The 25,992-nt window shown below is 45.0% G+C and overlaps 1 protein-coding gene across 1 annotated transcript; it reads left to right on the top strand.

Annotated features, from left to right (window-relative positions):
• Positions 1 to 419: 419 nt before the first annotated feature.
• Positions 420 to 16,656, top strand: lmo4a (LIM domain only 4a). The gene is made up of 5 exons (XM_046290430.1): positions 420 to 828; positions 8,295 to 8,543; positions 14,296 to 14,392; positions 14,806 to 14,964; positions 15,184 to 16,656. The coding sequence occupies exons 2-5, from the start codon at positions 8,302 to 8,304 to the stop codon at positions 15,190 to 15,192; spliced, it is 507 nt and encodes a 168-aa protein (XP_046146386.1). The 5' UTR covers positions 420 to 828; positions 8,295 to 8,301; the 3' UTR covers positions 15,193 to 16,656.
• Positions 16,657 to 25,992: the final 9,336 nt, after the last annotated feature.

Here is a 25,992-nt window from a genome sequence, read left to right as displayed (position 1 = left end):
ACCGTAAGTAAAACATTGCTTTAGGATAATGGCCAAAATGTGAATGTATTAATTGTAACTGTAGGCATACAGGCTAGGCTAGTACAGTATAAGGCGTTTCATTAGTTAAGAAAGGGTCACTGACCAGTTATGCCTGAGTCAGAGCAGTCCTAAAAGAAATTGGAACAGGACGTCTTCTGCCGTAGGGAGGTTGGGGGCTGGGTTAAGGATTAATGAATTGCTTTTTCAACATTGTTCAGCGGTGGTGATTATGGCCTATTTAAAACAGCCACAAATAGGCAAAAGTTCCTTAAACAGACATCCATCATTATGTCAAATGCCACACCCCCCTTGCTGTTCAATGGCTGCGGGGGCTGAACCTCGACGCGTCATAGGAGGAGTGATTTAAATGTGTATTCCCTCTTGGCTTTGAACTGGAGTAGCCGCCTTTCCTCTCACAAATAGTAGCGCTGTATGTCCATGAACAAGAACTAAGAACCAAATTCCTTTAGCCGAGCTGTGACTATCTGATATGAGAGAATTACTTCATCACCAAGTTTACTGTTTCAGATGACTATAGGAAATCCATGAAGTCGACCAACGCAGTGTAAAATAAGGAAACAAGAAGAGGAAGATTTAGCCTAGACTACTTCTGGACTAGTTTGCAAGCTCTTCAATCGGAATATATAACAACCGTTTGAAGTTGTTACATCTTGAGAACAGCAACAATTTACCATTGCAAGCAGCAGTCCACGACTTGGTTGAAGTTGCGCACGTCTCGTGGTAGCGCGCACCACCATCGTGATCATTTCCTCGCGGTTACTTCACCTAAACTACCACGACGGCAAGGTGAGCACCGCAGCGCGTCACATTTTTCCACACATTTGTTAACAATAGTCATATATCGTTTAAAGTTTCAGCCTAGTAGATGTGTTATTACACAGTAATGAACGGTAGGGTATTATTGGCAGAAAATGTTGGTCCCCTTTTCTGTCTGTCATGTTCGAACAATTATTGAGCGCAAGCTATTCGTCCGTGATTCAACATTTCCCTCTGACTATCCAGTGGTGAACATGACTTACTTTTACCCCTTATCACAGCACACATTTCTTAACCGTTCGTCCATGCTTTTGTTGGGGGGGGGGGTCTTCTCCGGTATCTTGACTGCATCTCTGCATCAAGGCAGCTATGGTACAATGGGGAGTTGTGCGCCGGCCGTAGTGTTAATTAAAAGAGACCCGTTTTAATGAAACAGCGATGCGTGTAGTTATGGCCCCTGAGCGCATTATTAAAAGAGAAGGATATATTGCTAATCTGCCTTGGTGCCAAGCGGGCCTGACCATTGCTCACTGTACTATTTATAGTGGCTGTTAATGGTGCAGTCAGGCTTATTTATTTTAATTACAAACGACTTCCCCTTGCTTGTGTGAGCGGGGTTATTTGTTCATTTAAACTGGTGGGGGGGGGATGGGCGTTGGGCTTTGACAGGTTTTAATTAGTGTAGGTTTACCAAAGGCACAGGGAGCAATACTTCTCTACAAAGTGACTGGTGTAATGTGAAATTTGATCCGAGCCACTTTGGTGAGATATGGGACTTGTTGATGCACATCAACAAGATAAAGAAACTATGCCCAAGCATAAAAATACCTAGTGGTCTTATAAAAACACAGTTTAGTATTCACCATATGTTGAAAAAAATAAGGTTATAAGCCTTTACACAGGCAGCCCAATTCAGACTTTTCCCCCGCTAATTGGTCTTTTAGACAAATCAGATCAACTCTTTTGCTTATAATTGGGCAATAAATCTGAATTGGGATGCCTGTGTAAATGCAGCCTATTAGGCCTATGCTATCTATGTAGGTTCCTATCCAAAAGAAGCATAACAATACAAGAAGACTAAATGATTGGGAGCTGACAATGTATTTATCACCAACAAGTGAGTATTTCAATGAAGAAGAGCCAAATGCAATTGGTTAATGGCGAGTGAACCATTATTTGCTCTGTCAACCCGAAACCACATGCAATCCATCAGTCTGTCCTCAGACAGCCACGGTATTGTGTTCCTCCTCATTAGCCTCTGTTTTTAATGGTTATTTCATCAATCAGTCTATTACTAGAGCGGAACACAGCTGTCTCTCCTCCTCACTAACCTTTGTTTTGCCTGATCATTCATTTATCATTAAACGCAGCAGCGGAGACCGAGCTTATTACAAATCAGAGCCCACAGACTCTTATCGCTCAACAAGGACTCCAGTTTATCAATGGAAGGAGCGTAAAGTAGTAGCCTAGTCAAGGACAGACGCGGGCGGTCTCCAAAACTCATCTCAACAAAAATAACTCTTTCCTTCACCCCCTCTAAACGTTGTCCTCATTGTGTGCCACTCGTTCATCTATCTGGCTTGCGTAGACTTTCCTCACCCCCTTTTCTCTTTGTATTTAGAAAGCCAATATGAGAAATGCCCTGGCTTGTTTTTAGCGATAGGCTTTGGTTACAAATCAGCGTTATGAAGATATGGCGTTCGCCACAGTTCTGCAGGGTGTTGATAAGAAGGAACACTAAGTCCTTGCGCCCTCCAAAATAGGTGGGTGTCTACTGTGTTCAGCGGGGGGATAAGCTTGTCTAAGTCCCTTTTAGGGTAATGTAATTGTTGGGGCTTGCTCTGCATTGAAATTTCACTGGCTCCCCCTCTGATGCTGATGACATTCCCCAGGGCATGGCTCAGGTATTGTCTCAGAGTTTGCCGTGTGCTGCGAAAGATGATTAAATGTAGGATTTGCATTTTCATGAGATCAGTGAGTTTTTTTTTGTGAGGTTATTTTGGCTCGTCTTCGCTTACGGCTGAGGCTTCTGCAGGTGTGTGTCTGTGTGATTGCATTCGCTGTGCTGCCGCAACTTGTCGCAGGTACGGTGAGGAATGCAAAAAAAGCGAGTAGTATTTCTGCACCCATTTGAGACTTTCACGTGGCTGCACTGCAGCAGTTCTTCTGAGACTTCAGTAGGAAGCCAAACAAACAGGGAAATAATCATTCATTTAAGGGTAGCCTCTACTCCACTTGGGTTGTACTTGGTCTGCCGTGGCTTCACGGTACATGTTATGATCTGTTTGGAGTCAAGGGAGACTAACTGGTTCGACAGGCAAATTGCCAGATGGCCAGAAAAAGCATTGAGGCTTAGGACTTGTTGACATATTGTAGTCAAGAGGAAATGTTTCCATACCATATAGACACTATCCAGTCCTTGTTTTAAAAGAGAAAAACAGGGTATAGCTCCTACTCAAGTGCATGTCTATGAGAGCTATGAGAGAGAGGAAGAGAAATGGAGGTCACATTGGCGCCTCTGTTCCTAGATTTGACCAGAATTCCTCTTTTTATTTCACGAGGGTGGAGGCTCTTGTATTTCGGGGTATAGTAATTGATTTCACGCTGGTAATTCACTGCCCGAGGCGTCTGGCTCTGAACACAGGAAACGGACTGCAAAGCAGCAAGCAGAAATGGGCCATGTAAGGTGTCTTGTGTTCCAAACTGTAAATTCACTAGACAAGCTGTGTATTCATCATACACAATGACCTCATTGCACTAATTGCATAATGGTTTCTAGCTATATGCCATTATGATAGTTGCAGAAGGTTCTGCCCCCCTGCACAGTACTGTTAAATGTTTCCCTTACTGTTCCTTAGGTGGGATAGTCCATCCCCTCAACTATGATGCCCCACATTGCCCGAACAAATCTGGCATCAAGTGTTTTCATTTCAATTTGATTTCAATTCCACATCCTATGATGCAGCTGTAGGACCCATTGCGAGGAGTAAATTGGAAAACAATGTTGTTGCCCCCAGGTATTAAAAAAAAAAAAAAGTTCTCAAGTTGCTGCCTCTGGTCTCCAGTTTGTCAGGGTTGTCTTTGACCCTGACTCTGAGACAGCACATTGCCAGCTGGCATTTGAAACCGACTGGTAAAGGCTGAAATGTGCCACGGGATGCCCCCCTTCCAGGAAGGGGTCACACTGCCTTCCTGTGGCAACTTGGCCCTCCGCGACCCCCGATTGACATCCCCAATCAGAGCAGCTCTGTGGATGACCTTTGAACTCCCCAGGGCATCTCTTGTCTGTTGCCTCTTGACCTCGGTGGAAGAACAGCTAGAGGAAATAACGTGATAGAGTCCCAGATGGCAGGCAATCCCCCACATGCAGATGCCAAGCCGTCTTTCCCCCTCATACAATACCTTGGATTTAAGGCAACAGTATAAGCTTTCCCCCTTTCTTCCAACAGCCTTGCCTGGTTCAGGGACTCTCAAAGCCACAGAGAAATGGACAGCAGCCTTTTTAAAAGGGGCTTGTGGAAACAGATTAGCGTTAACGGTCATCAATCAAACGGAGAAATGTCTTGTGCTGATATTCACGATCGGATTGATATTGTGTGTCTGTGTGTGTGAGTGTGTGTATCTGTGTGTGTGTGTGTCTGTGTGTGTGCACGTACTGATAGGCCTGTGATAAGTCAAGTGCTGACCTATGTCAAGAATGTATAAAAAATATCTCACCTGTCCAAATGTCAATAGATGGGTTGGTTACAGCAGCTACATGTAAAGAGTCTGTAGTGAACATAGCACATGCATCTATTGAACTAGATACTGCAGAGTAGCACTGTGGAAAAAGCTTTACCGCCAGGCTTTGGTCCCTCAGCTCTTTGTCGTGTTCCTCTGTATGGGTCCTGAGATGCAGGGTTGGTGCCCCATGTGAAGGCACTTTGTTGGGGTCAGTCCAGCGTCGCCCTGGGCCTCTCTTATGGAGCTCAGCTCTCCTTGATTGGAGCCAGGTGTCCGAAGCAGAGAGTGCATAACTGTGGTGGACCAGCGGCGGACTGAAATGTCTTGTGGGAAGGGCACTCGTAAAGCAAAACATGCCCTCATTTAAATTAGAAGCACTGGAGGACAAATTAGGACGCTGTTGTTAATTTGGAAAATGAAATCCGTCGCTGCAATTATTTAGTGTTGTTGGCCATAATTATGAATCATGAAGCCGGTGAAAAGCAATGGCTGACTCATTGCTGAGTTGCACCCTGGTATGGTTCTTGTTAGTGTGATTTGAAAGCAATATTATCCCCAGCTGTGCATGAAATCAGTTCAGTTTTGAAACGTAAAAGTGGGAAGTTCGGATATACAGTAGAAATGAACCGATAACGGCACACTTGGAATGTGGAGACATCATGTAGATTACCATTGGTTGTCTGGTGTCTCAAAGGATATGGGACTCCATATGTCATCTCCGTTACACCACAAGAAGGTTTATATACTGGTATACCGGAATGTCAACTCCGTAACCCTAACGAACGTTTTCGTAATCACTCAAAAAACCTCTGTCGACTAGTCTACTCACCCAGTGCAACCCAACAACACAGAAGACCCAACAACACTATTCAATGAGCAGGACTCTGCAACATCAAAGACCTCTCTTCTGGGACACATTATCAAGTTGCAATGAGAGGTTATATTTGTAGCCGGCTCAAAGACAGTACGGCTTTGGTTTAGTAAGAAGAGGTTTGTGTGGAGGTTGTTGTGGGACGGCTGCTTTCCAGGGTGCCAGTCGCCTCTGAGGCGCATATTTTTCAGGAAACTGTACCCCCCACCCCCCCCCCCCGCCATATCCCTTAAATGAATAGGCCTAAGCTCTCTTTGCCAACGAATCCCAGAGCCAACCGATTGGTTACCGCGCCAAAACTCACATTTGGGAATCCGAGGCCTCGCTCTTTCCTGTCTGTGGGGCTTCTCTCTCCTCGTCACCCACATTCCAGGTAGATGTACAGTACAGTTGGGACATTCCAGGTAGATGTACAGTTGGGACATTCCAGGTAGATGTACAGTACAGTTGGAACATTCCAGGTAGATGTACAGTACAGTTGGGACATTCTAGGTAGATGTACAGTTGGGACATTCCATGTAGATGTACAGTACAGTTGGGACATTCCAGGTAGATGTACAGTACAGTTGGGACATTCAAGGTGGATGTACAGTACAGTTGGGACATTCCAGATAGATGTACAGTTAGGACATTCCAGGTAGATGTACAGTACAGTTGGGACATTCTAGGTAGATGTACAGTTAGGACATTCTGGGTAGATGTACAGTTGGGACATTCCAGGTAGATGTACAGTTGGGACATTCCAGGTAGATGTACAGTACAGTTGGGACATTCCAGGTAGATGTACAGTACAGTTGGGACATTCCAGGTAGATGTACAGTACAGTTGGGACATTCCAGGTAGATGTACAGTACAGTTGGGACATTCTAGGTAGATGTACAGTTAGGACATTCCAGGTAGATGTACAGTTAGGACATTCCAGGTAGATGTACAGTACAGTTAGGACATTCCAGGTAGATGTACAGTACAGTTAGAACATTCCAGGTAGATGTACAGTACAGTTGGGACATTCCAGGTAGATGTACAGGACAGTTGGGACATTCCAGGTAGATGTACAGTACAGTTGGGACATTCCAGGTAGATGTACAGTACAGTTAGGACATTCCAGGTAGATGTACAGTACAGTTGGGACATTCCAGGTAGATGTACAGTTAGGACATTCCAGGTAGATGTACAGTTAGGACATTCCAGGTAGATGTACAGTTAGGACATTCCAGGTAGATGTACAGTACAGTTGGGACATTCCAGGTAGATGTACAGTACAGTTAGGACATTCCAGGTAGATGTACAGTTAGGACATTCCAGGTAGATGTACAGTTAGGACATTCCAGGTAGATGTACAGTTAGGACATTCCAGGTAGATTTTTTTTCTTTGACCCCCCTCAAAGTCATAATATTCGTTTTTTGGGGGGATTTTAGTTTTTGTCCAAAAAAATACTAAAATCACCAGCAAGATGTATGTGATCGTGTCGCAATTTAATTAAGGTATTAAATTATGTTATTTTCAAATACAATCTCTTTTTGGGCTTGGTTGTGGTTAATTTACAGTGTACAAATTATTATAATTATGTTACGGTCCCCCGACAATCTGCTCTGACAAAAATCGGCCTACAGCTGAATCTAGTTACCTACCCCTGGTGTGTACAGTATGGTACGTTCCAGGTGGGTGTACAGTATGGTACGTTCCAAGTGGGGGTACAGTATGGTACGTTCCAAGTGGGTGTACAGTATGGTACGTTCCAAGTTGGGGTACAGTATGGTACGTTCCAAGTGGGTGTACAGTATGGTACGTTCCAAGTGGGTGTACAGTATGGTACGTTCCAAGTGGGTGTACAGTATGGTACGTTCCAAGTGGGTGTACAGTATGGTACGTTCCAAGTGGGTGTACAGTATGGTACGTTCCAGGTGGGGGTACAGTATGGTACGTTCCAAGTGGGTGTACAGTATGGTACGTTCCAAGTGGGTGTACAGTATGGTACGTTCCAAGTGGGGGTACAGTATGGTACGTTCCAAGTGGGTGTACAGTATGGTACGTTCCAGGTGGGTGTACAGTATTATATGTTCCAGGTGGGTGTACAGTATGATACGTTCCAGGTGGGTGTACAGTATTATATGTTCCAGGTGGGTGTACAGTATGATACGTTCCAGGTGGGTGTACAGTATGGTACGTTCCAAGTGGGTGTACAGTATTATATGTTCCAGGTGGGTGTACAGTATGATACGTTCCAGGTGGGTGTACAGTATGATACGTTCCAGGTGGGTGTAAAGTATGATACGTTCCAGGTGGGTGTAAAGTATGATACGTTCCAGGTGGGTGTACAGTATGATACGTTCCAGGTGGGTGTACAGTATGATACGTTCCAGGTGGGTGTACAGTATGATACGTTCCAGGTGGGTGTAAAGTACGGTACGTTCCAAGTGGGGGTACAGCATGGTACGTTCCAGATGGGTGTAAAGTACGGTACGTTCCAGGTGGGTGTACAGTATGATACGTTCCAGGTGGGTGTAAAGTACGGTACGTTCCAGATGGGTGTAAAGTACGGTACGTTCCAGATGGGTGTAAAGTACAGTATGGCACAGCTATATTTAGGATAACCATGATAACGGGGATGACCGAGAGGAAGCTTGATTTCCTGAATGTTCCGTGGGTTTCCGTGAATAGAATGTAGAAGCTGTGGTAAACATCAACCAAATACCCTAAGTTGAAATAAAGCCTGTTAATAAAGGTGTCAGTGGTGTTATTTCCTGTTAATGTCTTTAAAACAGAAATATCATTCCATCTCTCCATGTTAAGCTCAAACGTTCTCGTACTGCTGAATAGACACTTTTCCATTCGCCCACCCTTGTTGTTATCATCCTTACTCAGGGTGACATTATATCCCCCCCCCCCTCTTCTCTCCAGGCCAACCATGGTGAACAGCCGGGTGGAGGCATCAGCCGTGGCGGTGACAGGGGGCGGCGGTGGCTCGGCAGGCAGGTCATGCGCGGGCTGTGGTGGGCGCATCGCCGACCGCTTCCTGCTCTTCTCCATGGAGCGCTACTGGCACACGCGCTGCCTCAAGTGCTCCTGCTGCCACGCCCAGCTGGGCGAGATTGGCACCACCTGCTACAGCAAAGGGGGCATGATCCTCTGCAAGAACGACTACATCAGGTGAGCTTCAGGGAAGGCAGCATTCAAATCAGAAAGGACTCTGAGTCCGATAATGGCTCCTCCTCACCGTCTTGTAGGCAGGTGTAGTGTCTGCCTCCATATTGGTCATGCAGATGGAGGAAAAAGATTTGATTGGAAACTACCACACTACGGTTACATAGGGGTGGTGAAAGGGGAAGTGCATGGGGAAATTATTTGATTGGAAACTACCACACTACGGTGACATAGGGGTGGTGAAAGGGGAAGTGCATGGGGAAATGATTTGATTGGAAACTACCATACTACGGTGACATAGGGTTGGGGAAAGGGGAAGTGCATGGGGAAATGATTTGATTGGAAACTACCATACTACGGTGACATAGGGGTGGGGAAAGGGGAAGTGAATGGGGAAATGATTTGATTGGAAACTACCACACTACGGTGACATAGGGGTGGGGAAAGGGGAAGTGCATGGGGAAATGATTTGATTGGAAACTACCATACTACGGTGACATAGGGGTGGGGAAAGGGGAAGTGAATGGGGAAATGATTTGATTGGAAACTACCATACTACGGTGACATAGGGGTGGGGAAAGGGGAAGTTCATGGGGAAATGATTTGATTGGAAACTACCACACTACGGTGACATAGGGGTGGGGAAAGGGGAAGTGCATGGGGAAATGATTTGATTGGAAACTACCATACTACGGTGACATAGGGGTGGGGAAAGGGGAAGTGAATGGGGAAATGATTTGATTGGAAACTACCATACTACGGTGACATAGGGGTGGGGAAAGGGGAAGTTCATGGGGAAATGATTTGATTGGAAACTACCATACTACGGTGACATAGGGGTGGGGAAAGGGGAAGTGCATGGGGAAATGATTTGATTGGAAACTACCACACTACGGTGACATAGGGGTGGGGAAAGGGGAAGTGCATGGGGAAATGATTTGATTGGAAACTACCATACTACGGTGACATAGGGGTGGGGAAAGGGGAAGTGCATGGGGAAATGATTTGATTGGAAACTACCACACTACGGTGACATAGGGGTGGGGAAAGGGGAAGTGCATGGGGAAATGATTTGATTGGAAACTACCATACTACGGTGATATAGGGGTGGGGAAAGGGGAAGTGAATGGGGAAATGATTTGATTGGAAACTACCATACTACGGTGACATAGGGGTGGGGAAAGGGGAAGTTCATGGGGAAATGATTTGATTGGAAACTACCATACTACGGTGACATAGGGGTGGGGAAAGGGGAAGTGCATGGGGAAATGATTTGATTGGAAACTACCACACTACGGTGACATAGGGGTGGGGAAAGGGGAAGTGCATGGGGAAATGATTTGATTGGAAACTACCACACTACGGTGACATAGGGGTGGGGAAAGAGGAAGTGCATGGGGAAATGATTTGATTGGAAACTACCATACTACGGTGACATAGGGGTGGGGAAAGGGGAAGTGCATGGGGAAATGATTTGATTGGAAACTACCATACTACGGTGACATAGGGGTGGGGAAAGGGGAAGTGCATGGGGAAATGATTTGATTGGAAACTACCACACTACGGTGACATAGGGGTGGGGAAAGGGGAAGTGCATGGGGAAATGATTTGATTGGAAACTACCATACTACGGTGACATAGGGGTGGGGAAAGGGGAAGTGCATGGGGAAATGATTTGATTGGAAACTACCATACTACGGTGACATAGGGGTGGGGAAAGGGGAAGTGCATGGGGAAATGATTTGATTGGAAACTACCATACTACGGTGACATAGGGGTGGGGAAAGGGGAAGTACATGGGGAAATGATTTGATTGGAAACTACCACACTACGGTGACATAGGGGTGGGGAAAGGGGAAGTGCATGGGGAAATGATTTGATTGGAAACTACCACACTACGGTGACATAGGGGTGGGGAAAGGGGAAGTGCATGGGGAAATGATTTGATTGGAAACTACCATACTACGGTGACATAGGGGTGGGGAAAGGGGAAGTGCATGGGGAAATGATTTGATTGGAAACTACCATACTACGGTGACATAGGGGTGGGGAAAGGGGAAGTACATGGGGAAATGATTTGATTGGAAACTACCACACTACGGTGACATAGGGGTGGGGAAAGGGGAAGTGCATGGGGAAATGATTTGATTGGAAACTACCACACTACGGTGACATAGGGGTGGGGAAAGGGGAAGTGCATGGGGAAATGATTTGATTGGAAACTACCATACTACGGTGACATAGGGGTGGGGAAAGGGGAAGTGCATGGGGAAATGATTTGATTGGAAACTACCATACTACGGTGACATAGGGGTGGGGAAAGGGGAAGTGCATGGGGAAATTATTTGCCTATGTTATATAGTCTGAAATGACCATAGGTTGTAAGCTAACGGTCTCTCAAATGTTTTAGGTAACATCAACCATTTTGGACCTGGGCTATGTTGACAAAGTGAAATTAAAGTGTTTTAAATATTCAACACAGCCCAGGTGAAAAATCATTGAAGATAATTAAAACAGCTGAGAGATGGTTAGCCTACAACCTAAAGTCAATTTTAGTGAGCTTCTCCTTCAATAACGAGTTAATAGTGAAAGTGCAACGGAAATCCACTTTCCACAACTGATCCCGCCTGATGAGTCTGTTAATGCTAGGTCAGACAAGCACAGACAGCTCTGAAAGCTGTTGGAAAAGTGGAGGAATTTGTCAAGTCCTTTTCTCTCTGTTTGTTCTATGCACGCATAAAGGCACCAGGTGTCTGGGTGTGAATGCGGTCAGGTAGGGTGTGGCAGGATATCAGAGACCGGAGGGTGTTATGAAAGAGGTATATTCTCACAGCAGGGTTGGGTGTGGGTCTGGGGGAACAAGGAGATTCTGACAGCTACTCTATCCTCTCAAGACATCACCAACTCTGTCTTTCACTACTTTTTGCACATTTTAATGACAAAACCTAAGGAGTTGCGTAAGATGAGGGGAAACCGGGAAAAGACTGCACATTAGCCAATTCCATCACCACAGCATTGCTCCTACACTGTTTGCCTTAATAATGTCTTGCCCAGTCTGGACTATGTGTGTGAGAGGCTGGCTGGTCCAACACAGACTGGGATTGTGTGTGTGTGCCTGCATTGGCACTTCTCAGGCACTGGTTCCCTCCAGGGCAAACACTGGGGCAGATCCGGCGCAGTCTGGAAACCCACACAGCCCAAGAACGCCCCGCACGAAGGGAGGCCTGCTGGGTAGAGCAGAGACACTGGGCACTGTACATCAGCTCACTAAGAATACAGAGGATTTAAAGCCACTCCCACCAGAATAAATAGCACACTTCTACTTCCCTACAATGTGATCTACTGAAAGATGTATGGTTGCAAATTGAATGTAGGTCTACTAGTTATGTATTGCATAAAATCACCTTGACTCCAATAATTCCTCATTACAATGCTTGCAACCAACATGAATAAATGGGAATTGCACAATAAAAATATAAAGGTGTTTTTGCCCCAAAAAGTGTTCTGATAATTAGTCATCAATATGGAATGACACCATTCATATTTTTTAAGGGGTATATGGTACTTATGCACTGCTGCCTAACGATGGTGCAGCACCTTGTGTCCATGTAAACGATGGTCTAACATAGTGCAGCACCTTGTGTCCATGTAAACGATGGTCTAACATAGTGCAGCACCTTTGTCCATGTAAACGATGGTCTAACATAGTACAGCACCTTGTGTCCATGTAAACGATGATCTAACATAGTGCAGCACCTTGTGTCCATGTAAACGATGGTCTAACATAGTGCAGCACCTTTGTCCATGTAAACGATGGTCTAACATAGTACAGCACCTTGTGTCCATGTAAACAATGGTCTAACATAGTACAGCACCTTGTGTCCATGTAAACGATGGTCTAACATAGTACAGCACCTTGTGTCCATGTAAACGATGGTCTAACATAGTACAGCACCTTGTGTCCATGTAAACGATGGTCTAACATAGTACAGCACATTGTGTCCATGTAAACGATGGTCTAACATAGTACAGCACCTTGTGTCCATGTAAACAATGGTCTAACATAGTACAGCACCTTGTGTCCATGTACGCTCAAGGTCCATCCTCACAGATATTTCTAATGCAGAACGGGACTCAGTACGAAGCTTATCAAATGTATAATACAGTTAGTGGAAAAGGGCAAGGCTTTCATTGCCGAGTGGCGCTGTGCCGCTGAGTCTGATACAGGCAGAGAGGGGGGAGAGAGAGGGAGGAGAGAGAGGGGAGAGAGAGAGAGGGGGAGAGAGAGGGGGAGAGAGAGAGGGGGAGAGAGAGAGGGGGAGAGAGAGGGAGGAGAGAGAGGGAGGAGAGAGAGAGGGGGAGAGAGAGGGGGAGAGAGAGGGAGAGAGAGGGAGGGAGAGAGAGAGGGGGAGAGAGAGGGGGAGAGAGGGAGGAGAGAGAGGGGGAGAGAGAGGGGAGGGAGAGAGAGAGAGGAGAGAGAGGGGGAGAGAGAGAGAGGGGGAGAGAGGGGGAGAGAGAGAGGGGAGGGAGAGAGAGGGGGGAGAGAGAGGGGAGGGAGAGAGAGGGGGGAGAGAGGGGAGAGAGGGGAGGGAGAGAGAGGGAGGAGAGAGAGAGGGAGCCTTAATTAGGGAGAACAGGGTTCCTCTCGGGCGCTCGCTTATTAAATTACTGTTTGGATTAAGATCAAAAATTCATTACAGTGTGCAGTCAGAGCTGGGACACTGATAGGGAACCGGAGGGGGGGGGGGTATAGCAGCCAAACCAGTCTGGTAGGTGTCACAAGGAGGGGGTGTAATAAAGGTGAGAGCGGTTGAGAGGCTTTCTATGAAGACTGAACAGTTGAACTGTCTACACACTAGGCTCTCTGGGGGATGGGCTAATGTGCTCTGGGTAGTCTACCAAATGTGGTGTGGAAGTTTCACAAAATGGACTTACCTGGTCATGCTCTAACAATGAGGCTAACTGTTCGACATCGGCAACGCAATGTCTGCTTCACCAAAAGGCATGTAGTGGACCGTAGTCTTTGTCTTACACTTTACACCAAACAATGACATCACCAGCATCTACAGAAGGTCATCTGTGACTTGTGGAGAAAAAGCCCTTCATCAGGGTTCTTCACCAGTATCAGCTGTAACATACTTCCTGGCTCTCCCAGTAGCCTGCCACGGACTTCATCTGCAGCTCAAACCCCACATGGAATCTGTGGCCGCCGGCTGAGCACTCATAAGACCTGAGTCACATGTCTCAGCATCACCACCAACACTATTCAATGCTGCATATCTCCCTCTCAGTCCTGCTGGAACACGTGTCCAACTCATTCCATCGAGGGCTGAGTGTCAGCGAGCTTTCACTCCTCCCTTGTACTTGATTGATGAAATAAGGTTGCTAATTAGTAAGGAACTCCCCTCACCTGGTTGTCTAAGTCTTAATTGAAAGGAAAAACAGGGAAAACCTGCAGACACTAGGCCCTCCATGGAACGAGTTAGACAGCCCTGTATTAGAATCTAGACCTGTACTTGACTTTATTCATGACTTCAACCACTGGTCTGGGACCTATTTCCTTTTATTGCTCGAGATATTTCTATTTAGGATTGGCAAAGGGTGAGCTGATTCAGAATCAGATATAAGAAGTGTGGTGATGAACAACAACATTGCTTTCATTGTGAAAATGAGGTGTGACTTGGTCAGAGGGGTAATGTGTTGAAGTGTTTATGGTGTGAGTGGTTGCAGTGGTCTGACACGGGTTGTTCATCCACAGGCTGTTCGGGCACAGCGGGGCATGCAGCGCTTGTGGCCAGTCCATCCCTGCCAGTGAGATGGTAATGCGGGCACAGGGCAATGTGTACCATCTCAAGGTAAGAGGAACTTCAGCCTAAAAGTAAAAGAGTCATTCCACTGGGCAAAAACTGGTTGAATCAACGTTGTTTCCACTTCATAACAACAACAACAAAAATGTATGTGATGACGTTGAGTCAACGTGAGAAACTGATTGGATTTGCAAAAAGTCATCAACTTAAGGGAATTTCATATTTTTTTCACCCAACTTTGAACCTAAATCCAATGATGGGGATTGTTTTGGGTTTAATTCACATTAGTTGACAACTCAACCAAATGTAAATCTAAACTAGTCGTTCAACTGACGTCTCTGCCCAGTGGGATGCCAACAGAAGCCACAGAGGCCCTTTATAACACAGCAATATGACTCAGCGAGAAACGCATGCTTCTGTTGCTCTTTCTTAAAGTTCCTCATGTCCCTCGCTCTCTGCAGTGTTTCACCTGTGCCACCTGTAGAAACCGGCTGGTGCCGGGCGACCGCTTCCACTATGTCAATGGCACCATCTTCTGTGAGCACGACCGACCAGGGGGCGCCCTGCTCAGCAGTCACCTGACCTCGCTGCAGGGGAACGGCATGATGCCCGACCAGAAGGTGAAGGGATGGGTTCTGAACCGCACAGCCCTTGGTTGATAGTCCAATCCATGTGATTTAATAAATGAATGTGGATTCTGACGTCTCCAAGTGTGCTTTTTTAGAAATGCTGTTCAAAGTGGTGTTGGACTGTGGTCTTCTTGCTGTCTTTGTTCTTGTAGTCTTGTATTTATGCATAATCAATGTGTGCCAATAATCACCTCTTTCTCCTGATCTCAGGTCTGCTGAAGAAGAATGGGTGACAAAGCAACGTGTGCCTTCTCCTCCCCCGCCTCCTCCTCCTGCTCTTCTTCCTTTTCCACCCATAAGTTTGTCCTGCACCATCCATCCCATCCTTCAGATATTCCCATATCCGTACTCCGGATACTGCTGCCAGTGTCCCATTAGCTTTCCCAGTAACACGGCATTTTCCCCAAAATAATGTTTATTCTGGTCATAGAGAATAATGTTCTCAACCTTGACATAATTGAAGTCTCCTGCTTCAAGGGAACGATGTGGAGGAGGGAAAGACTGTTGATGATGGAAGAGGATGATTTATACTGTCAAACCAGTGTCTGTTTTCGGTAAGTCCATTGGTGACTGACTTGCATAAGACTGACTTGTAGTAATGCCCTGAGAGGACTATGGCATTTCCAGTGATGGACCATCCTTGATGTAGCACCTTTCCCTAGCCAGCACAAAACTACAGGGAGAGGGAGATGCCACAGACCAATAAATATATACTGGTTCTCATCCGGAGCTGTTTCAACCAAGCTACAGTTTAATGACTCCCGAAACAAGGAGAGTGTGTTCAAAACAAGATCGCCACATGAATACACAGACACACACTCTCTGAGCTCAGACTCTAGGCCCTTTCATGTGTCGGATTGGAGGAAACAGGAAATACTTTGGTTGTAGTGCTATGCGACCGTAGCTTTTGCCCCCTGGACGTTCCTGAACTCTCATTCCTGAACTCTCATTGGCTCACTCGAACTGTCGAGTTAGGCCGAACGAGGAATGATCAAATACACCTGCCTGGATGTCTCGTCTACTTTCAAAAATATACTCTCTGTGTACTAAATGAAGAATGCCTGTAGAATATTCATCAAAACATACCTTTTAGTCCCATGATTATTTTGTACTGCAAGTGGTTGCCTTGTGTTTCTCAATTGTCTTCGATATTTAGTTATGTTTTCAGGTGAAGATGGTTCCTGGGGTTAGTAAATGTACTCCTGTTTATGGGAACATACAAATATGCATTTGTAATTGTTGTTTAAAAAATTTGGCCGGTGAGAATTGTTATTCCAACATGACTTTGCAGCAGTGCTCTATACGTCTTAATGTATTGTTGTTATGTGGTGGTGGAAGAGGACAAGGTCAAAGTTGAACTGGTCCACATATAACCAGGGTCGTGTTGAGTAGGGCTCACTGTAGATAGAAAACAGAAATAAGTGTTTGTTATTGGAGAGGCCATGTAGTCCCTCGCTGTTTCAGGCCGTTTTTTCAGTTTGGTACCTAATGAACACGACCCAGGTTGAGGGAAGAGGAGAGCGGCATTGGGATGGAGAGAAGTAATAACTGTACATACCTGTTCTAGTGCTATTATTGTATTGTGGTCTATGGTTGAATTGCGTCTTTGTGTGGCCTAAAACATCTATATGGAGAAAAAAAGTACTTTCTAAATAACTATAATAATCATAATATTGCCAGTCACCTGTGTCGTGTCTGTAATGAGTGTTTGGATAATATTTACCTGCCGTTTGTGTGTGCGCGTGTGTAGCGAGGTGTGACAAATAGCGCTTTCACACCGAAAGGTAAAGCTCCCGGACTCAGACAAACATGGCCGATTACCCTCAGGAATGGAATTTCAAAGGCTTGAGCTGGGGCCATTACAGAAGCAATTAAAGTGGGATACGCTGGAGGCCCAGGCTTTAGCTGAAGTCCTGTGCCGGAGTCTAATGAGGCCTAATCTGGTGAGCTGGCCTAATTAAAAGGGAGGGACCCCTTTCCTGTGGGTGCTGAGTAGAGCAGTCCAGCTGTTGACTTTACAGTGCTCACAATGCAACAACAAACTGAAAGAAATAAGCCAAACCTTTTTCTCTTACCTATAACTCCATATAACTTTTCTTTCTTCACTGCGTATGAATTTGACATTTTCACTTCTTTGTTGAGTTCTTTACTTGGAAGTTAGGGTATAGGGCCTCTACATATAGTACTGAAGGGCATGTCGGAATTGTTTCTTGGCATGAAAACACCCCCTCAGATCTTGTTTATTTAATTAGCTAATTAAACTTCCATCTTATAGGTAGGTACCTTTGGCCTAGAAATCAGTCAGCTTTTATGATCTTCTTTTATTTCTTATTCCGTGACTTCTCTACAGAGAGAATTTAAAACCAAACATGCAACAGGCCTACAAAGAAGACAGAAAAAAAACACTGGAGTAGCCAGCTGTGACTTTTCAAATGAATGTTCCCAGAGAAAACTCTACCATAAGCATTGTGGTGTGTGTCGGTGCCTCAGCAGTTCCTCTTTTAGGGTTAGCCAATTAGGTTCACACTCAAAATAACAATGAGTGTTTTAATGGCCGGATTTCAAAGCATTTCTTTGGTAATGATGTAGAATGGTTTTAAAGGATGAACACATTCCTCGGGTTCTTCAAACATAATCCAAACCTGAGCATGAGTTTCAAATCTTAAAAAAAAAAAACGTTTTTGTCAAGGTATTTTTGGCATTCCTCAGTTTGTTTCTAATTAGACTCCCATTCTTCCATAGACACAAGTGGAGTTCAATCATAATAACCAGAATAAACCTGATCTGAAAGAACTACATAAGGGGAAGCAATATACCCAATATATATAAGAACACCTACAGCACCTATCTGACATATTGTAGAACCTGTTATCGCATTGGAGGTACCTATCCAGTCATTTTAGATCAGTGTGGATTTTTAAAATCAGTTCATTTTTAAAACGTAGGAGTATTGCATACTGATAACAGCCACACAAACTGTCTCTATACCTGTTCTAACCAATGTTTCATTTGTATACCTAGTCTAATTACCATTTGATCCAGTAGCTTGACTAATACTTGGCCAGTCATCTCATCAAAATACATGGAAAACTTATCAGAACATTTCTCTTAACTGTTCTGTTTAGGTTTAAAGACACTGAAAATGATCAAGAAACCGAAGCAATTGTATTATCAGTATCTTATTCACAGGGGATTCCATAAATAAACACTTTTTGCTGATTTGCAATTCTTTGACTCAATATATCTGCCAGAGATAATGAGTAGCAATTGTCAGTCAGTGAGTGAAGGCAAGGTTTTATTTGTAGCTCCACACCCTTCTGCAGGGTGGCAGCTTGACATCCCCATCCCATGTGCTGAAGTGCTGATATGGTATCAATTATTTATCCCACGTCTGTGATTTTGAGAAGCATCAGACAAATTAATTAACGTATGCAAATGACCCTAATTGCAATTATCTCTATATCTTGATAAGTAAAAGGGGGGAGGGAATCTACCAATCCCCCTCTGTGGTGCAAGTTACACTTTGCATTCAAACCAATCAAGCCTAATCTGCATATAACTAATTAGCTCAACATATTCAAAAACCAATTAACGGGTCTCTCAAATAGCTTCTATGCCGCGCAGCTTTTCATTTTGAGCTGAGCTGGAGCAAGAAAAGTTTTCAGGTGCACAGTTTTGCAATGTGCAATGTTCCTTCCTCAAGAGAAGTGGAGTTCGCTTTTTTTTCTCTTTCCTCAATTCACTAATTAATCAAATTAACACATGCAAATTGGTGTAATTGCATTGTTTCGTCACCTCATGTTGTGTGAAGAAAGAAAAAAACAGGGAAGCAATGGAACAGCGAAGATATTTTTACCTGATGCCAGAGCGAGAAAGACAGATGTCCAATAGACCTGCCCCTCACCGCAGGGACCAGGTGAGAGAGGTGATGCCACCAGCAGAGTGTGAGGCCTGCAGGCTCACTATCAGCCACACAGCACACAGATGGAACACCTTGCTCTTCCTCGATTCCTCTCTCCTCCTTTTCAAAACACATTTAAGAAAAAGTCCCCGGGAGGAGACAATGCATTTTGAGGAGGCGAGACCCAATACCAGAGAAAGCTGACCTTCCAAAGTGCATTCTTAACAAATCCTATCTGCAGATGTTTTCCTGCATTTGTAACACAATCCCCACAGTACATAAACTCAGCAAAAAAAGAAACGTCCCTTCTTCAGGACTCTGTCTTTCAAAGATAATTCGTAAAAATCTTCATTGTAAAGGGTTTAAACACTGTTTCCCATGCTTGTTCAATGAACCATAAATGAACCATCCCTGCTCATCTGCATGAATGTGCCTTAGGCATGCTGCAAGGAGGCATGAGGACTGCAGATGTGGCCAGGGCAATAAATTGCAATGTCCGCACTGTGAGATGCTTAAGACAGTGCTACAGGGAGACAGGATGGACAGCTGACCATCCTCGAGGTGACAGACCATGTGAAACAACACCTGCACAGGATCAGTACATTTATTTATTTATTTTTATTTTACCTTTATTTAACCAGGCAAGTCAGTTAAGAACACATTCTTATTTTCAATGACGGCCTAGGAACAGTGGGTTAACTGCCTGTTCAGGGGCAGAACGACAGATTTGTACCTTGTCAGCTCAGGGGTTTGAACTCGCAACCTTCCGGTTACTAGTCCAACGCTCTAACCACTAGGCTACGCTGCCGCCCCAAAACATCTGAACATCAGATCTGCGGGACAGGTACAGGATGGCAACAACAACTTCTGAGTTACACCAGTAACGCACAATCCCTCCATCAGTGCTCAGACTGTCCGCAACAGGCTGAGAGAGGCTGGACTGAGGGCTTGTAGGCCTGTTGTAAGGCAGGTCCTCACCAGACATCACCGGCAACAACATCGCCTATGGGCACAAACCCACCGTCGCTAGGCCAGACAGGACTGGCAAAAAGTGCTCTTCACTGACGAGTCGCAGTTTTGTCTCACCAGGGGTGATGGTCGGATTCTCGTTTATCGTCGAAGGAATGAGCTTTACACCGAGGTTTGTACTCTGGAGTGGGATCGATTTTGAGGTGGAGGGTCTGTCATGGTCTGGGGCGGTGTGTCACAGCATCATCAGACTGAGCTTGAGCAGGCAATCTCAACGCTGTGCATTACAGGGAAGACATCCTCCTCCCTCATGTGGTACACTTCCTGCAGGCTCATCCTGACATGACCCTCCAGCATGACAATGCCACCAGCCATACTGCTCGTTCTGTGCGTGATTTCCTGCAAGACAGGAATGTCAGTGTTCTGCCATGGCCAGCGAAAAGCCAGGATCTCAATCCCATTGAGCACGTCTGGATTGGAGGGTGAGGGCTAGGGCCATTCCCCCCAAAAATGTCCAGGAACTTGCAGGTGTCTTGGTGGAAGAGTGGAGTAACTTCTCACAGCAAGAACTGGCAAATCTGATGCAGTCCATGAGGAGAAGATGCACTGCAGTACTACTTAATTCAGCTGGTGGCCACACCAGATAATGACTGTTACTTTTTATTTTGACTCCCCCCTTTGTTCAGGGACACATTATTCCGTTTCTGTTAGTCACATGTCTGTTCAGTTTATGTTCAGTTTATGCCTCAGTTGTTGAATCTTGTTATGCTCATACAAATATTTGCACGTTAAGTTTGCTGAAAATAAACACAGTTGACAGTGAGAGGACGTTTCTTTTTCTAGCTGAGTTTACATACGACATCCCTTCAATTTGTCAGGGAATCTGTCAGATGTTTCTAAGACCTTGCACCAAATGCTCCAGGCCTTTCACATGGCACTCTGGGAAATGAGGGCATACATTGCCTTCAGAAAGTGTTCAAACCCCTTATTCCACATTTTGTTGTTACAGCCTGAATTCAAAATGTATTAAATATATGTTTTTTTCTCACCCATCTACACACAATCCCCTATAATAACAGAGGGAAAACATGTTTTTAGAAATGTTTGCAAATTTATTGAAAATGAAAGCCAGAAATAAATAATTTACATAGTATTCACATCCCTGAGTCAATACATGTTAATATTAGAGCTCCTGGGGGGGGGGGGCAGGGGTCTAAGGCACTGAATCTCAGTGCTAGTGTCACTACAGACCCTGGTTTGATCACGGGCTGTCCCATAGGGCTGCGCACAATTGGCCCAGCGTCGGGTGTATTGATACACCACCCAACGTGTAATTCATCATTTCACCATGCTCAAAGGGATATTCAATGTCTGCTTGTTTTGTTTTTACCCATCTACCAATAGGTGCCCTTCTTTGCGAGGCATTGGAAAACTCCCTGGTCTTTGTGTTTGAAATTCATTGCTCGACTGAGGGACCTTACAGAAAATTGTATGTGTGGGGTACAGAGGTGAGATAGTCATTCAGAAATAACGTTAAACGCTAATATTGCACACAGTGAGTCCATCCAATTTATTATGTGACTTATTAAGCCATTTTTTACTCTTGTCCTTATTTATTGACTCTAAACATTTCAGCCTTTCATTTTTTATTCATTTGTACAAAATGTTAAAAACATAATTGCACTTTGAAATGATGGGTTATTGTGTGTAGGCCAGTAAGACAAAATCTAAATGTAATCATTTTTATATTCAAGCTGTAACACAATAAAATGTGGAAAAAGTCAAGGGGTGTAAGTACTTTCTCAAGGCACTGTATGATTCTTAACATCCTGTTAATTAGGAATGGTGTCCTTGGAGTTATACAAAAGCTATTCAGAGGTAGAGCAATAACCAAATATCAGCTCCTGGCATCTTTTGTCTACATGACAGAGCTCATATGCAATTTCCTTGACAGAGTCAATGCCTTTCCTATCTGAACACACAGACAGTCAAGGCTAATGCCGTGTATTGTCTTAGCTAAACAATATCATGGTGTAAAATCATTAATGTATCTGACATTGTCATCCTGTTGCCAGCAGACGCCTTGGTTAACCAAGGACACAATGCTAGCTAACTCACAGAGCTTTGTCCCATTCTGCAGATACAATTTGGAGGCCAGGAGTAGCTGTAGCTCTAGGTATAATGCAACGTTATTGCCAGTGACAGACAAAACTATAGCTAGCTAACTATTGAGGTGCAAGTGTGAAAATCTGTAACTAGCTCGATAGTGTGAACTTGCTGATAGCAGATAATGAACTGTGAAGATGTCAAGTAAATTGGATTTTGTATAGACTGTCTTGTATGAGACTATTTTTACAAGCCAACAAACAGTGGTCTTTCTGTCGCGAAATCTCTACCTATGAAACATCCCTTCCGGTCAATTATGCAATGTGCCTATCCCAAAAGGGCCAGATCACTTGCGAAAAATTCAAACTATTCTCCAGGTTTCTGGAGAAATAGCTTGATTTTAGGCCAGCAAAGGGGTGCATCACAAAGCAGAACCACTCATAATCATCAAATCAAATCCAATTTTATTGCTCACATACACATGGTTTACCAGATGTTAATGCGAGTGTAGCTTGTGCTTCTAGTTCTGACGGTGCAGTAATATCTAACAAGTAATCTAACAATTCCACAACAACTACCTAATACACACAAATGTAAAGAGATGTAATAAGAATGCATATATATGGATGAGTGATGACTGAGTGGCATAGGCAAGATACAATAGAATGGTATAAAATACAGTATATACATAAGATGAGTAATGTAAGATATGTAAACATTATTAAAGTGGCATTATTTAAAGTGACTAGTGATCCATTTATTAAAGTGGCCAATGATTCGAGTTTGTATGTAAGCAGCAGCCTCTCTGTGTTAGTGATGGCTGTTGAACAGTCTGATGGCCTTGAGATAGAAGCTGTTTTTCAGTCTCTCAGTCCCAGCTTTGGTGCACCTGTAATGACCTCACCTTCTGGATGGTACCGGGGTGAACAGGCAGTTGTTGTCCTTGATGATCTTTTTGGCCTTTCTGTGACATCGGGTGCTGTAGGTGTCCTGGAGGGCAGGTCGTGTGCCCCCGGTGATGTGTTGTGCAGACCTCACTACCCTCTGGAGAGTCTTGCGGTTGCGGGCGGTGCAGTTGCCGTACCAGGCGGTGATACAGCCCGACAGGATGCTTTCAATTGTTCATCTGTAAAAGTTTGTGAGGGTTTTAAGTGACAAGCCAAATTGATTCAGCCTCCTGAGGGGATGTTGCGCCTTCTTCACCACACTGTCTGTGTGGGTGGACCATCTCAGTTGTCCGTGATGTGTACGCCAAGGAACTTAAAACCTTCCACTTTCTCCACTGCTGTCCCGTCGATGTGGATAGGGGGGTGCTCCCTCTGCTGTTTCCTGAAGTCCACGATCATCTCCTTTGTTTTGTTGACGTTGAGTGAGAGGTTGTTTTCCTGACACCACACACCGAGTGCCCTCACCTCCTCCCTGTAGGCTGTCTCGTCGTTGTTGGTAATCAAGCCCACTACTATTGTGTCATCTGCAAACCTGATGCTTGAGTTGAAGGAGTGTGTCATGGGTGAACAGGGAGTACAGGAGGGGGATGAGCACGCACCCTTGTGGGGCCCCAGTGTTGAGGATCAGCGAAGTGGAGATGTTGTTTCCTACCTTCAACACCTGGGGGCGGCACGTCAGAAAGTCCAGGACCCAGTTGCACAGGGCAGGGTTGAGACCCAGGCCCTCAAGCTTATTGATGAGCTTGGATGGTGCTATGGTGTTGAAGGCTGAGCTGTAGTCAATGAACAGCATTCTTACATTGTTACTCCTCTTGTCCAGATGGGATAGGGCAGTGTCCAGAGTGATGGCGATTGCGTCATCTGTGGACCTGTTGGGGCGGTAAGCAAATTGAAGAGGGTCTAGGGTGGCAGGTAAAGTGGAGGTGATATGATCCTTGACTTATTTCTCAAAGCACTTCCGTCAGTATCTGGTGTGACCACCATTTGCCTCAGGTAGTGCGACTCATCTCCTTCGCATAGAATTGATCAGGCTGTTGATTGTGGCCTGTAGAATGTTGTCCCACTCCTCTTCAATGACTGTGTGAATCTTCAACCCAGAGAATCCCGAACATGTTCAATGGGTGACATTGAGGTCTGGTGAGTATGCAGGCCATGGAATAACTGGGACATTTTCAGCTTCAGGGATTTGTGTACAGATCCTTGCAACGTGGGGTGGTGCATTATCATTCTGAAACATGAGGTGATGGCGGCGGATGAACGTCACGACAATGGGCCTCAGGATCATCACGGTATCTCTGTGCATTCAAATTGCCATCGATAAAATGCAGTTGATCATTCACAATGTTGACATCAGCAAACCGATCGCCCACACAACACCATACACGCTGTCTGCTATCTTCCCGGTCCAGTTGAAACCAGGATTCATCCGTGAAGAGCACACTTCTCCAGTGAGCCAGTGGCCATTGAAGGTGAGCATTTGCCCACTGAAGTCGGTTACGACACCGAACAGCAGTCAAGTCAAGACCCTAATGAGGACGTCGAGCACACAGATGAGCTTCCCTGAGAAGGTTTCTGACAGTTTTAACATTAAATTCTCTGGCAACAGCTCTGGTGGACATTCCTCCAGTCAGCATGCCAATTACACGCTCCCTCAAAACTTGAGACATCTGTGGCATTGTATAGTCTGACAAAACTGCACATTTTAGAGTGGCCTTTTATTGTCCCCAGCACAAGATAATGATCATGCTGTTCATTCAGCTTCTTGATATGCCACACTTGTCAGGTGGATGGATTATCTTGGCAAATGAGAAATGCTCACTAACAGGGATGTAAACAAATTTGTGTACAACATTTGAGAGAACTTAGCTTTTTGTGCATATGGAACATTTCTGGGATCTTTGATTTCATCTCATGAAACATTTACATTTTAGTCATTTAGCAGATGCTCTTATATAGAATGCCGTAGCGGAGCAATTAGGGTTAAGTGCCTTGCTCAAGGGCACACCGACAGAATTTTCACCTAGTCGGCTCAGGGATTCAAACCATCAACCTTTTGGTTAATGGCCCAACGCTCTTAGGCTACCTGCCGCCCTGGGACCAACACTTTACATGTTGCCTTTATATTTTTATTCAGTGTATGAAAGCTAGCCGGTTCAATCATTCATCCTGCTTAATGACAAAACCCCTTGCAAGATGCTGGAGTCATAGCGTTTACTCTGTCTGTTTGGGTCCATGTGAGGCGAAGCATGGGTTATCTTCAGCAAAACGTTTTAACAATGGAAAACAATCTTTGTTCTTATTGGACAAGTTCAGTAGTAGTAACTCCCTCTGTCACCCTGTTTCAAAACCCCCTACTCATTCGTGGTAAATGGAGGCTAGTCTGTGTAGACCTCCCACCTCACACCAGTGTTACTAGTGTAGTATACCAGCTGGGCTTTTCATTCCCTTTCCCACAGCTGTTTGGCTCCCGCAAGGCCGCAACAGTGGAAATGAATGGTTGTGCCAAAGACTGCCACAGAGAGAGAGCGAGGAGGAGAAGAGAGAAAGATTAGGAAAGATGAGTAGAGAGAGCGAGAGACAAGGAAAGATGGGAAATGATGGCTAGAGAGAAGAAAGAAAAAAACATTGGAAGGAAAATGGAAAAAGAGGAAGCGAGGTTCCTAGATAGGGAGTGGTAAGGGCTGTCTATCTGAACTCGGGTTGCCCGGGTTGAGGAGTCATACCATGGTAGGTGCTGCCGTAGTTACTGCGCCAAAGGTCACGGTCCAGGCCTGTGAGGAAGTGGTTGCATGTCCCGGGCTCAGAAAGGGTGGATTTAAAAAATACACATTATGTTTTTTATTGTAGACGGAAAAACAAACGAGGTGGTGAGAGAGGAAAGTTGTGAGGTGTTGTTGGCAACAGACTGGGATGAATCAGCTCTCATTAACGTAAGTCATTAGCCTAGCCAGAGGAGAGACTGACCCTGTAAAGCAGCTTAATGAATGCAGCTAGCCTAGTGGGCCCTCAGTCATCAGGCAGCAAGACAGCGTAGCGCTAAGCTAATAACATTGGCGAAGGATCAATAAAGAGTATCATATGTCAGCACTGTTTAGG

Source organism: Oncorhynchus gorbuscha, linkage group LG11 (assembly GCF_021184085.1).
Source record: "Oncorhynchus gorbuscha isolate QuinsamMale2020 ecotype Even-year linkage group LG11, OgorEven_v1.0, whole genome shotgun sequence".
NCBI classification, from domain to species: domain Eukaryota; kingdom Metazoa; phylum Chordata; class Actinopteri; order Salmoniformes; family Salmonidae; genus Oncorhynchus; species Oncorhynchus gorbuscha.
The sequence above is the reverse complement of the archived record's forward strand: the minus strand, read 5'-3'. Positions and strand labels throughout refer to the sequence as shown.

Bases quoted from the DNA above. Each gene is read 5' to 3' on its own strand.
- lmo4a (XM_046290430.1), top strand. From the start codon at position 8,302: ATGGTGAACAGCCGGGTGGAGGCATCAGCCGTGGCGGTGACAGGGGGC. The intron at 8,544-14,295 runs GTGAGCTTCAGG...GTTCATCCACAG, and splicing joins TGCAAGAACGACTACATCAG to GCTGTTCGGGCACAGCGGGG. The intron at 14,393-14,805 runs GTAAGAGGAACT...CGCTCTCTGCAG, and splicing joins GCAATGTGTACCATCTCAAG to TGTTTCACCTGTGCCACCTG.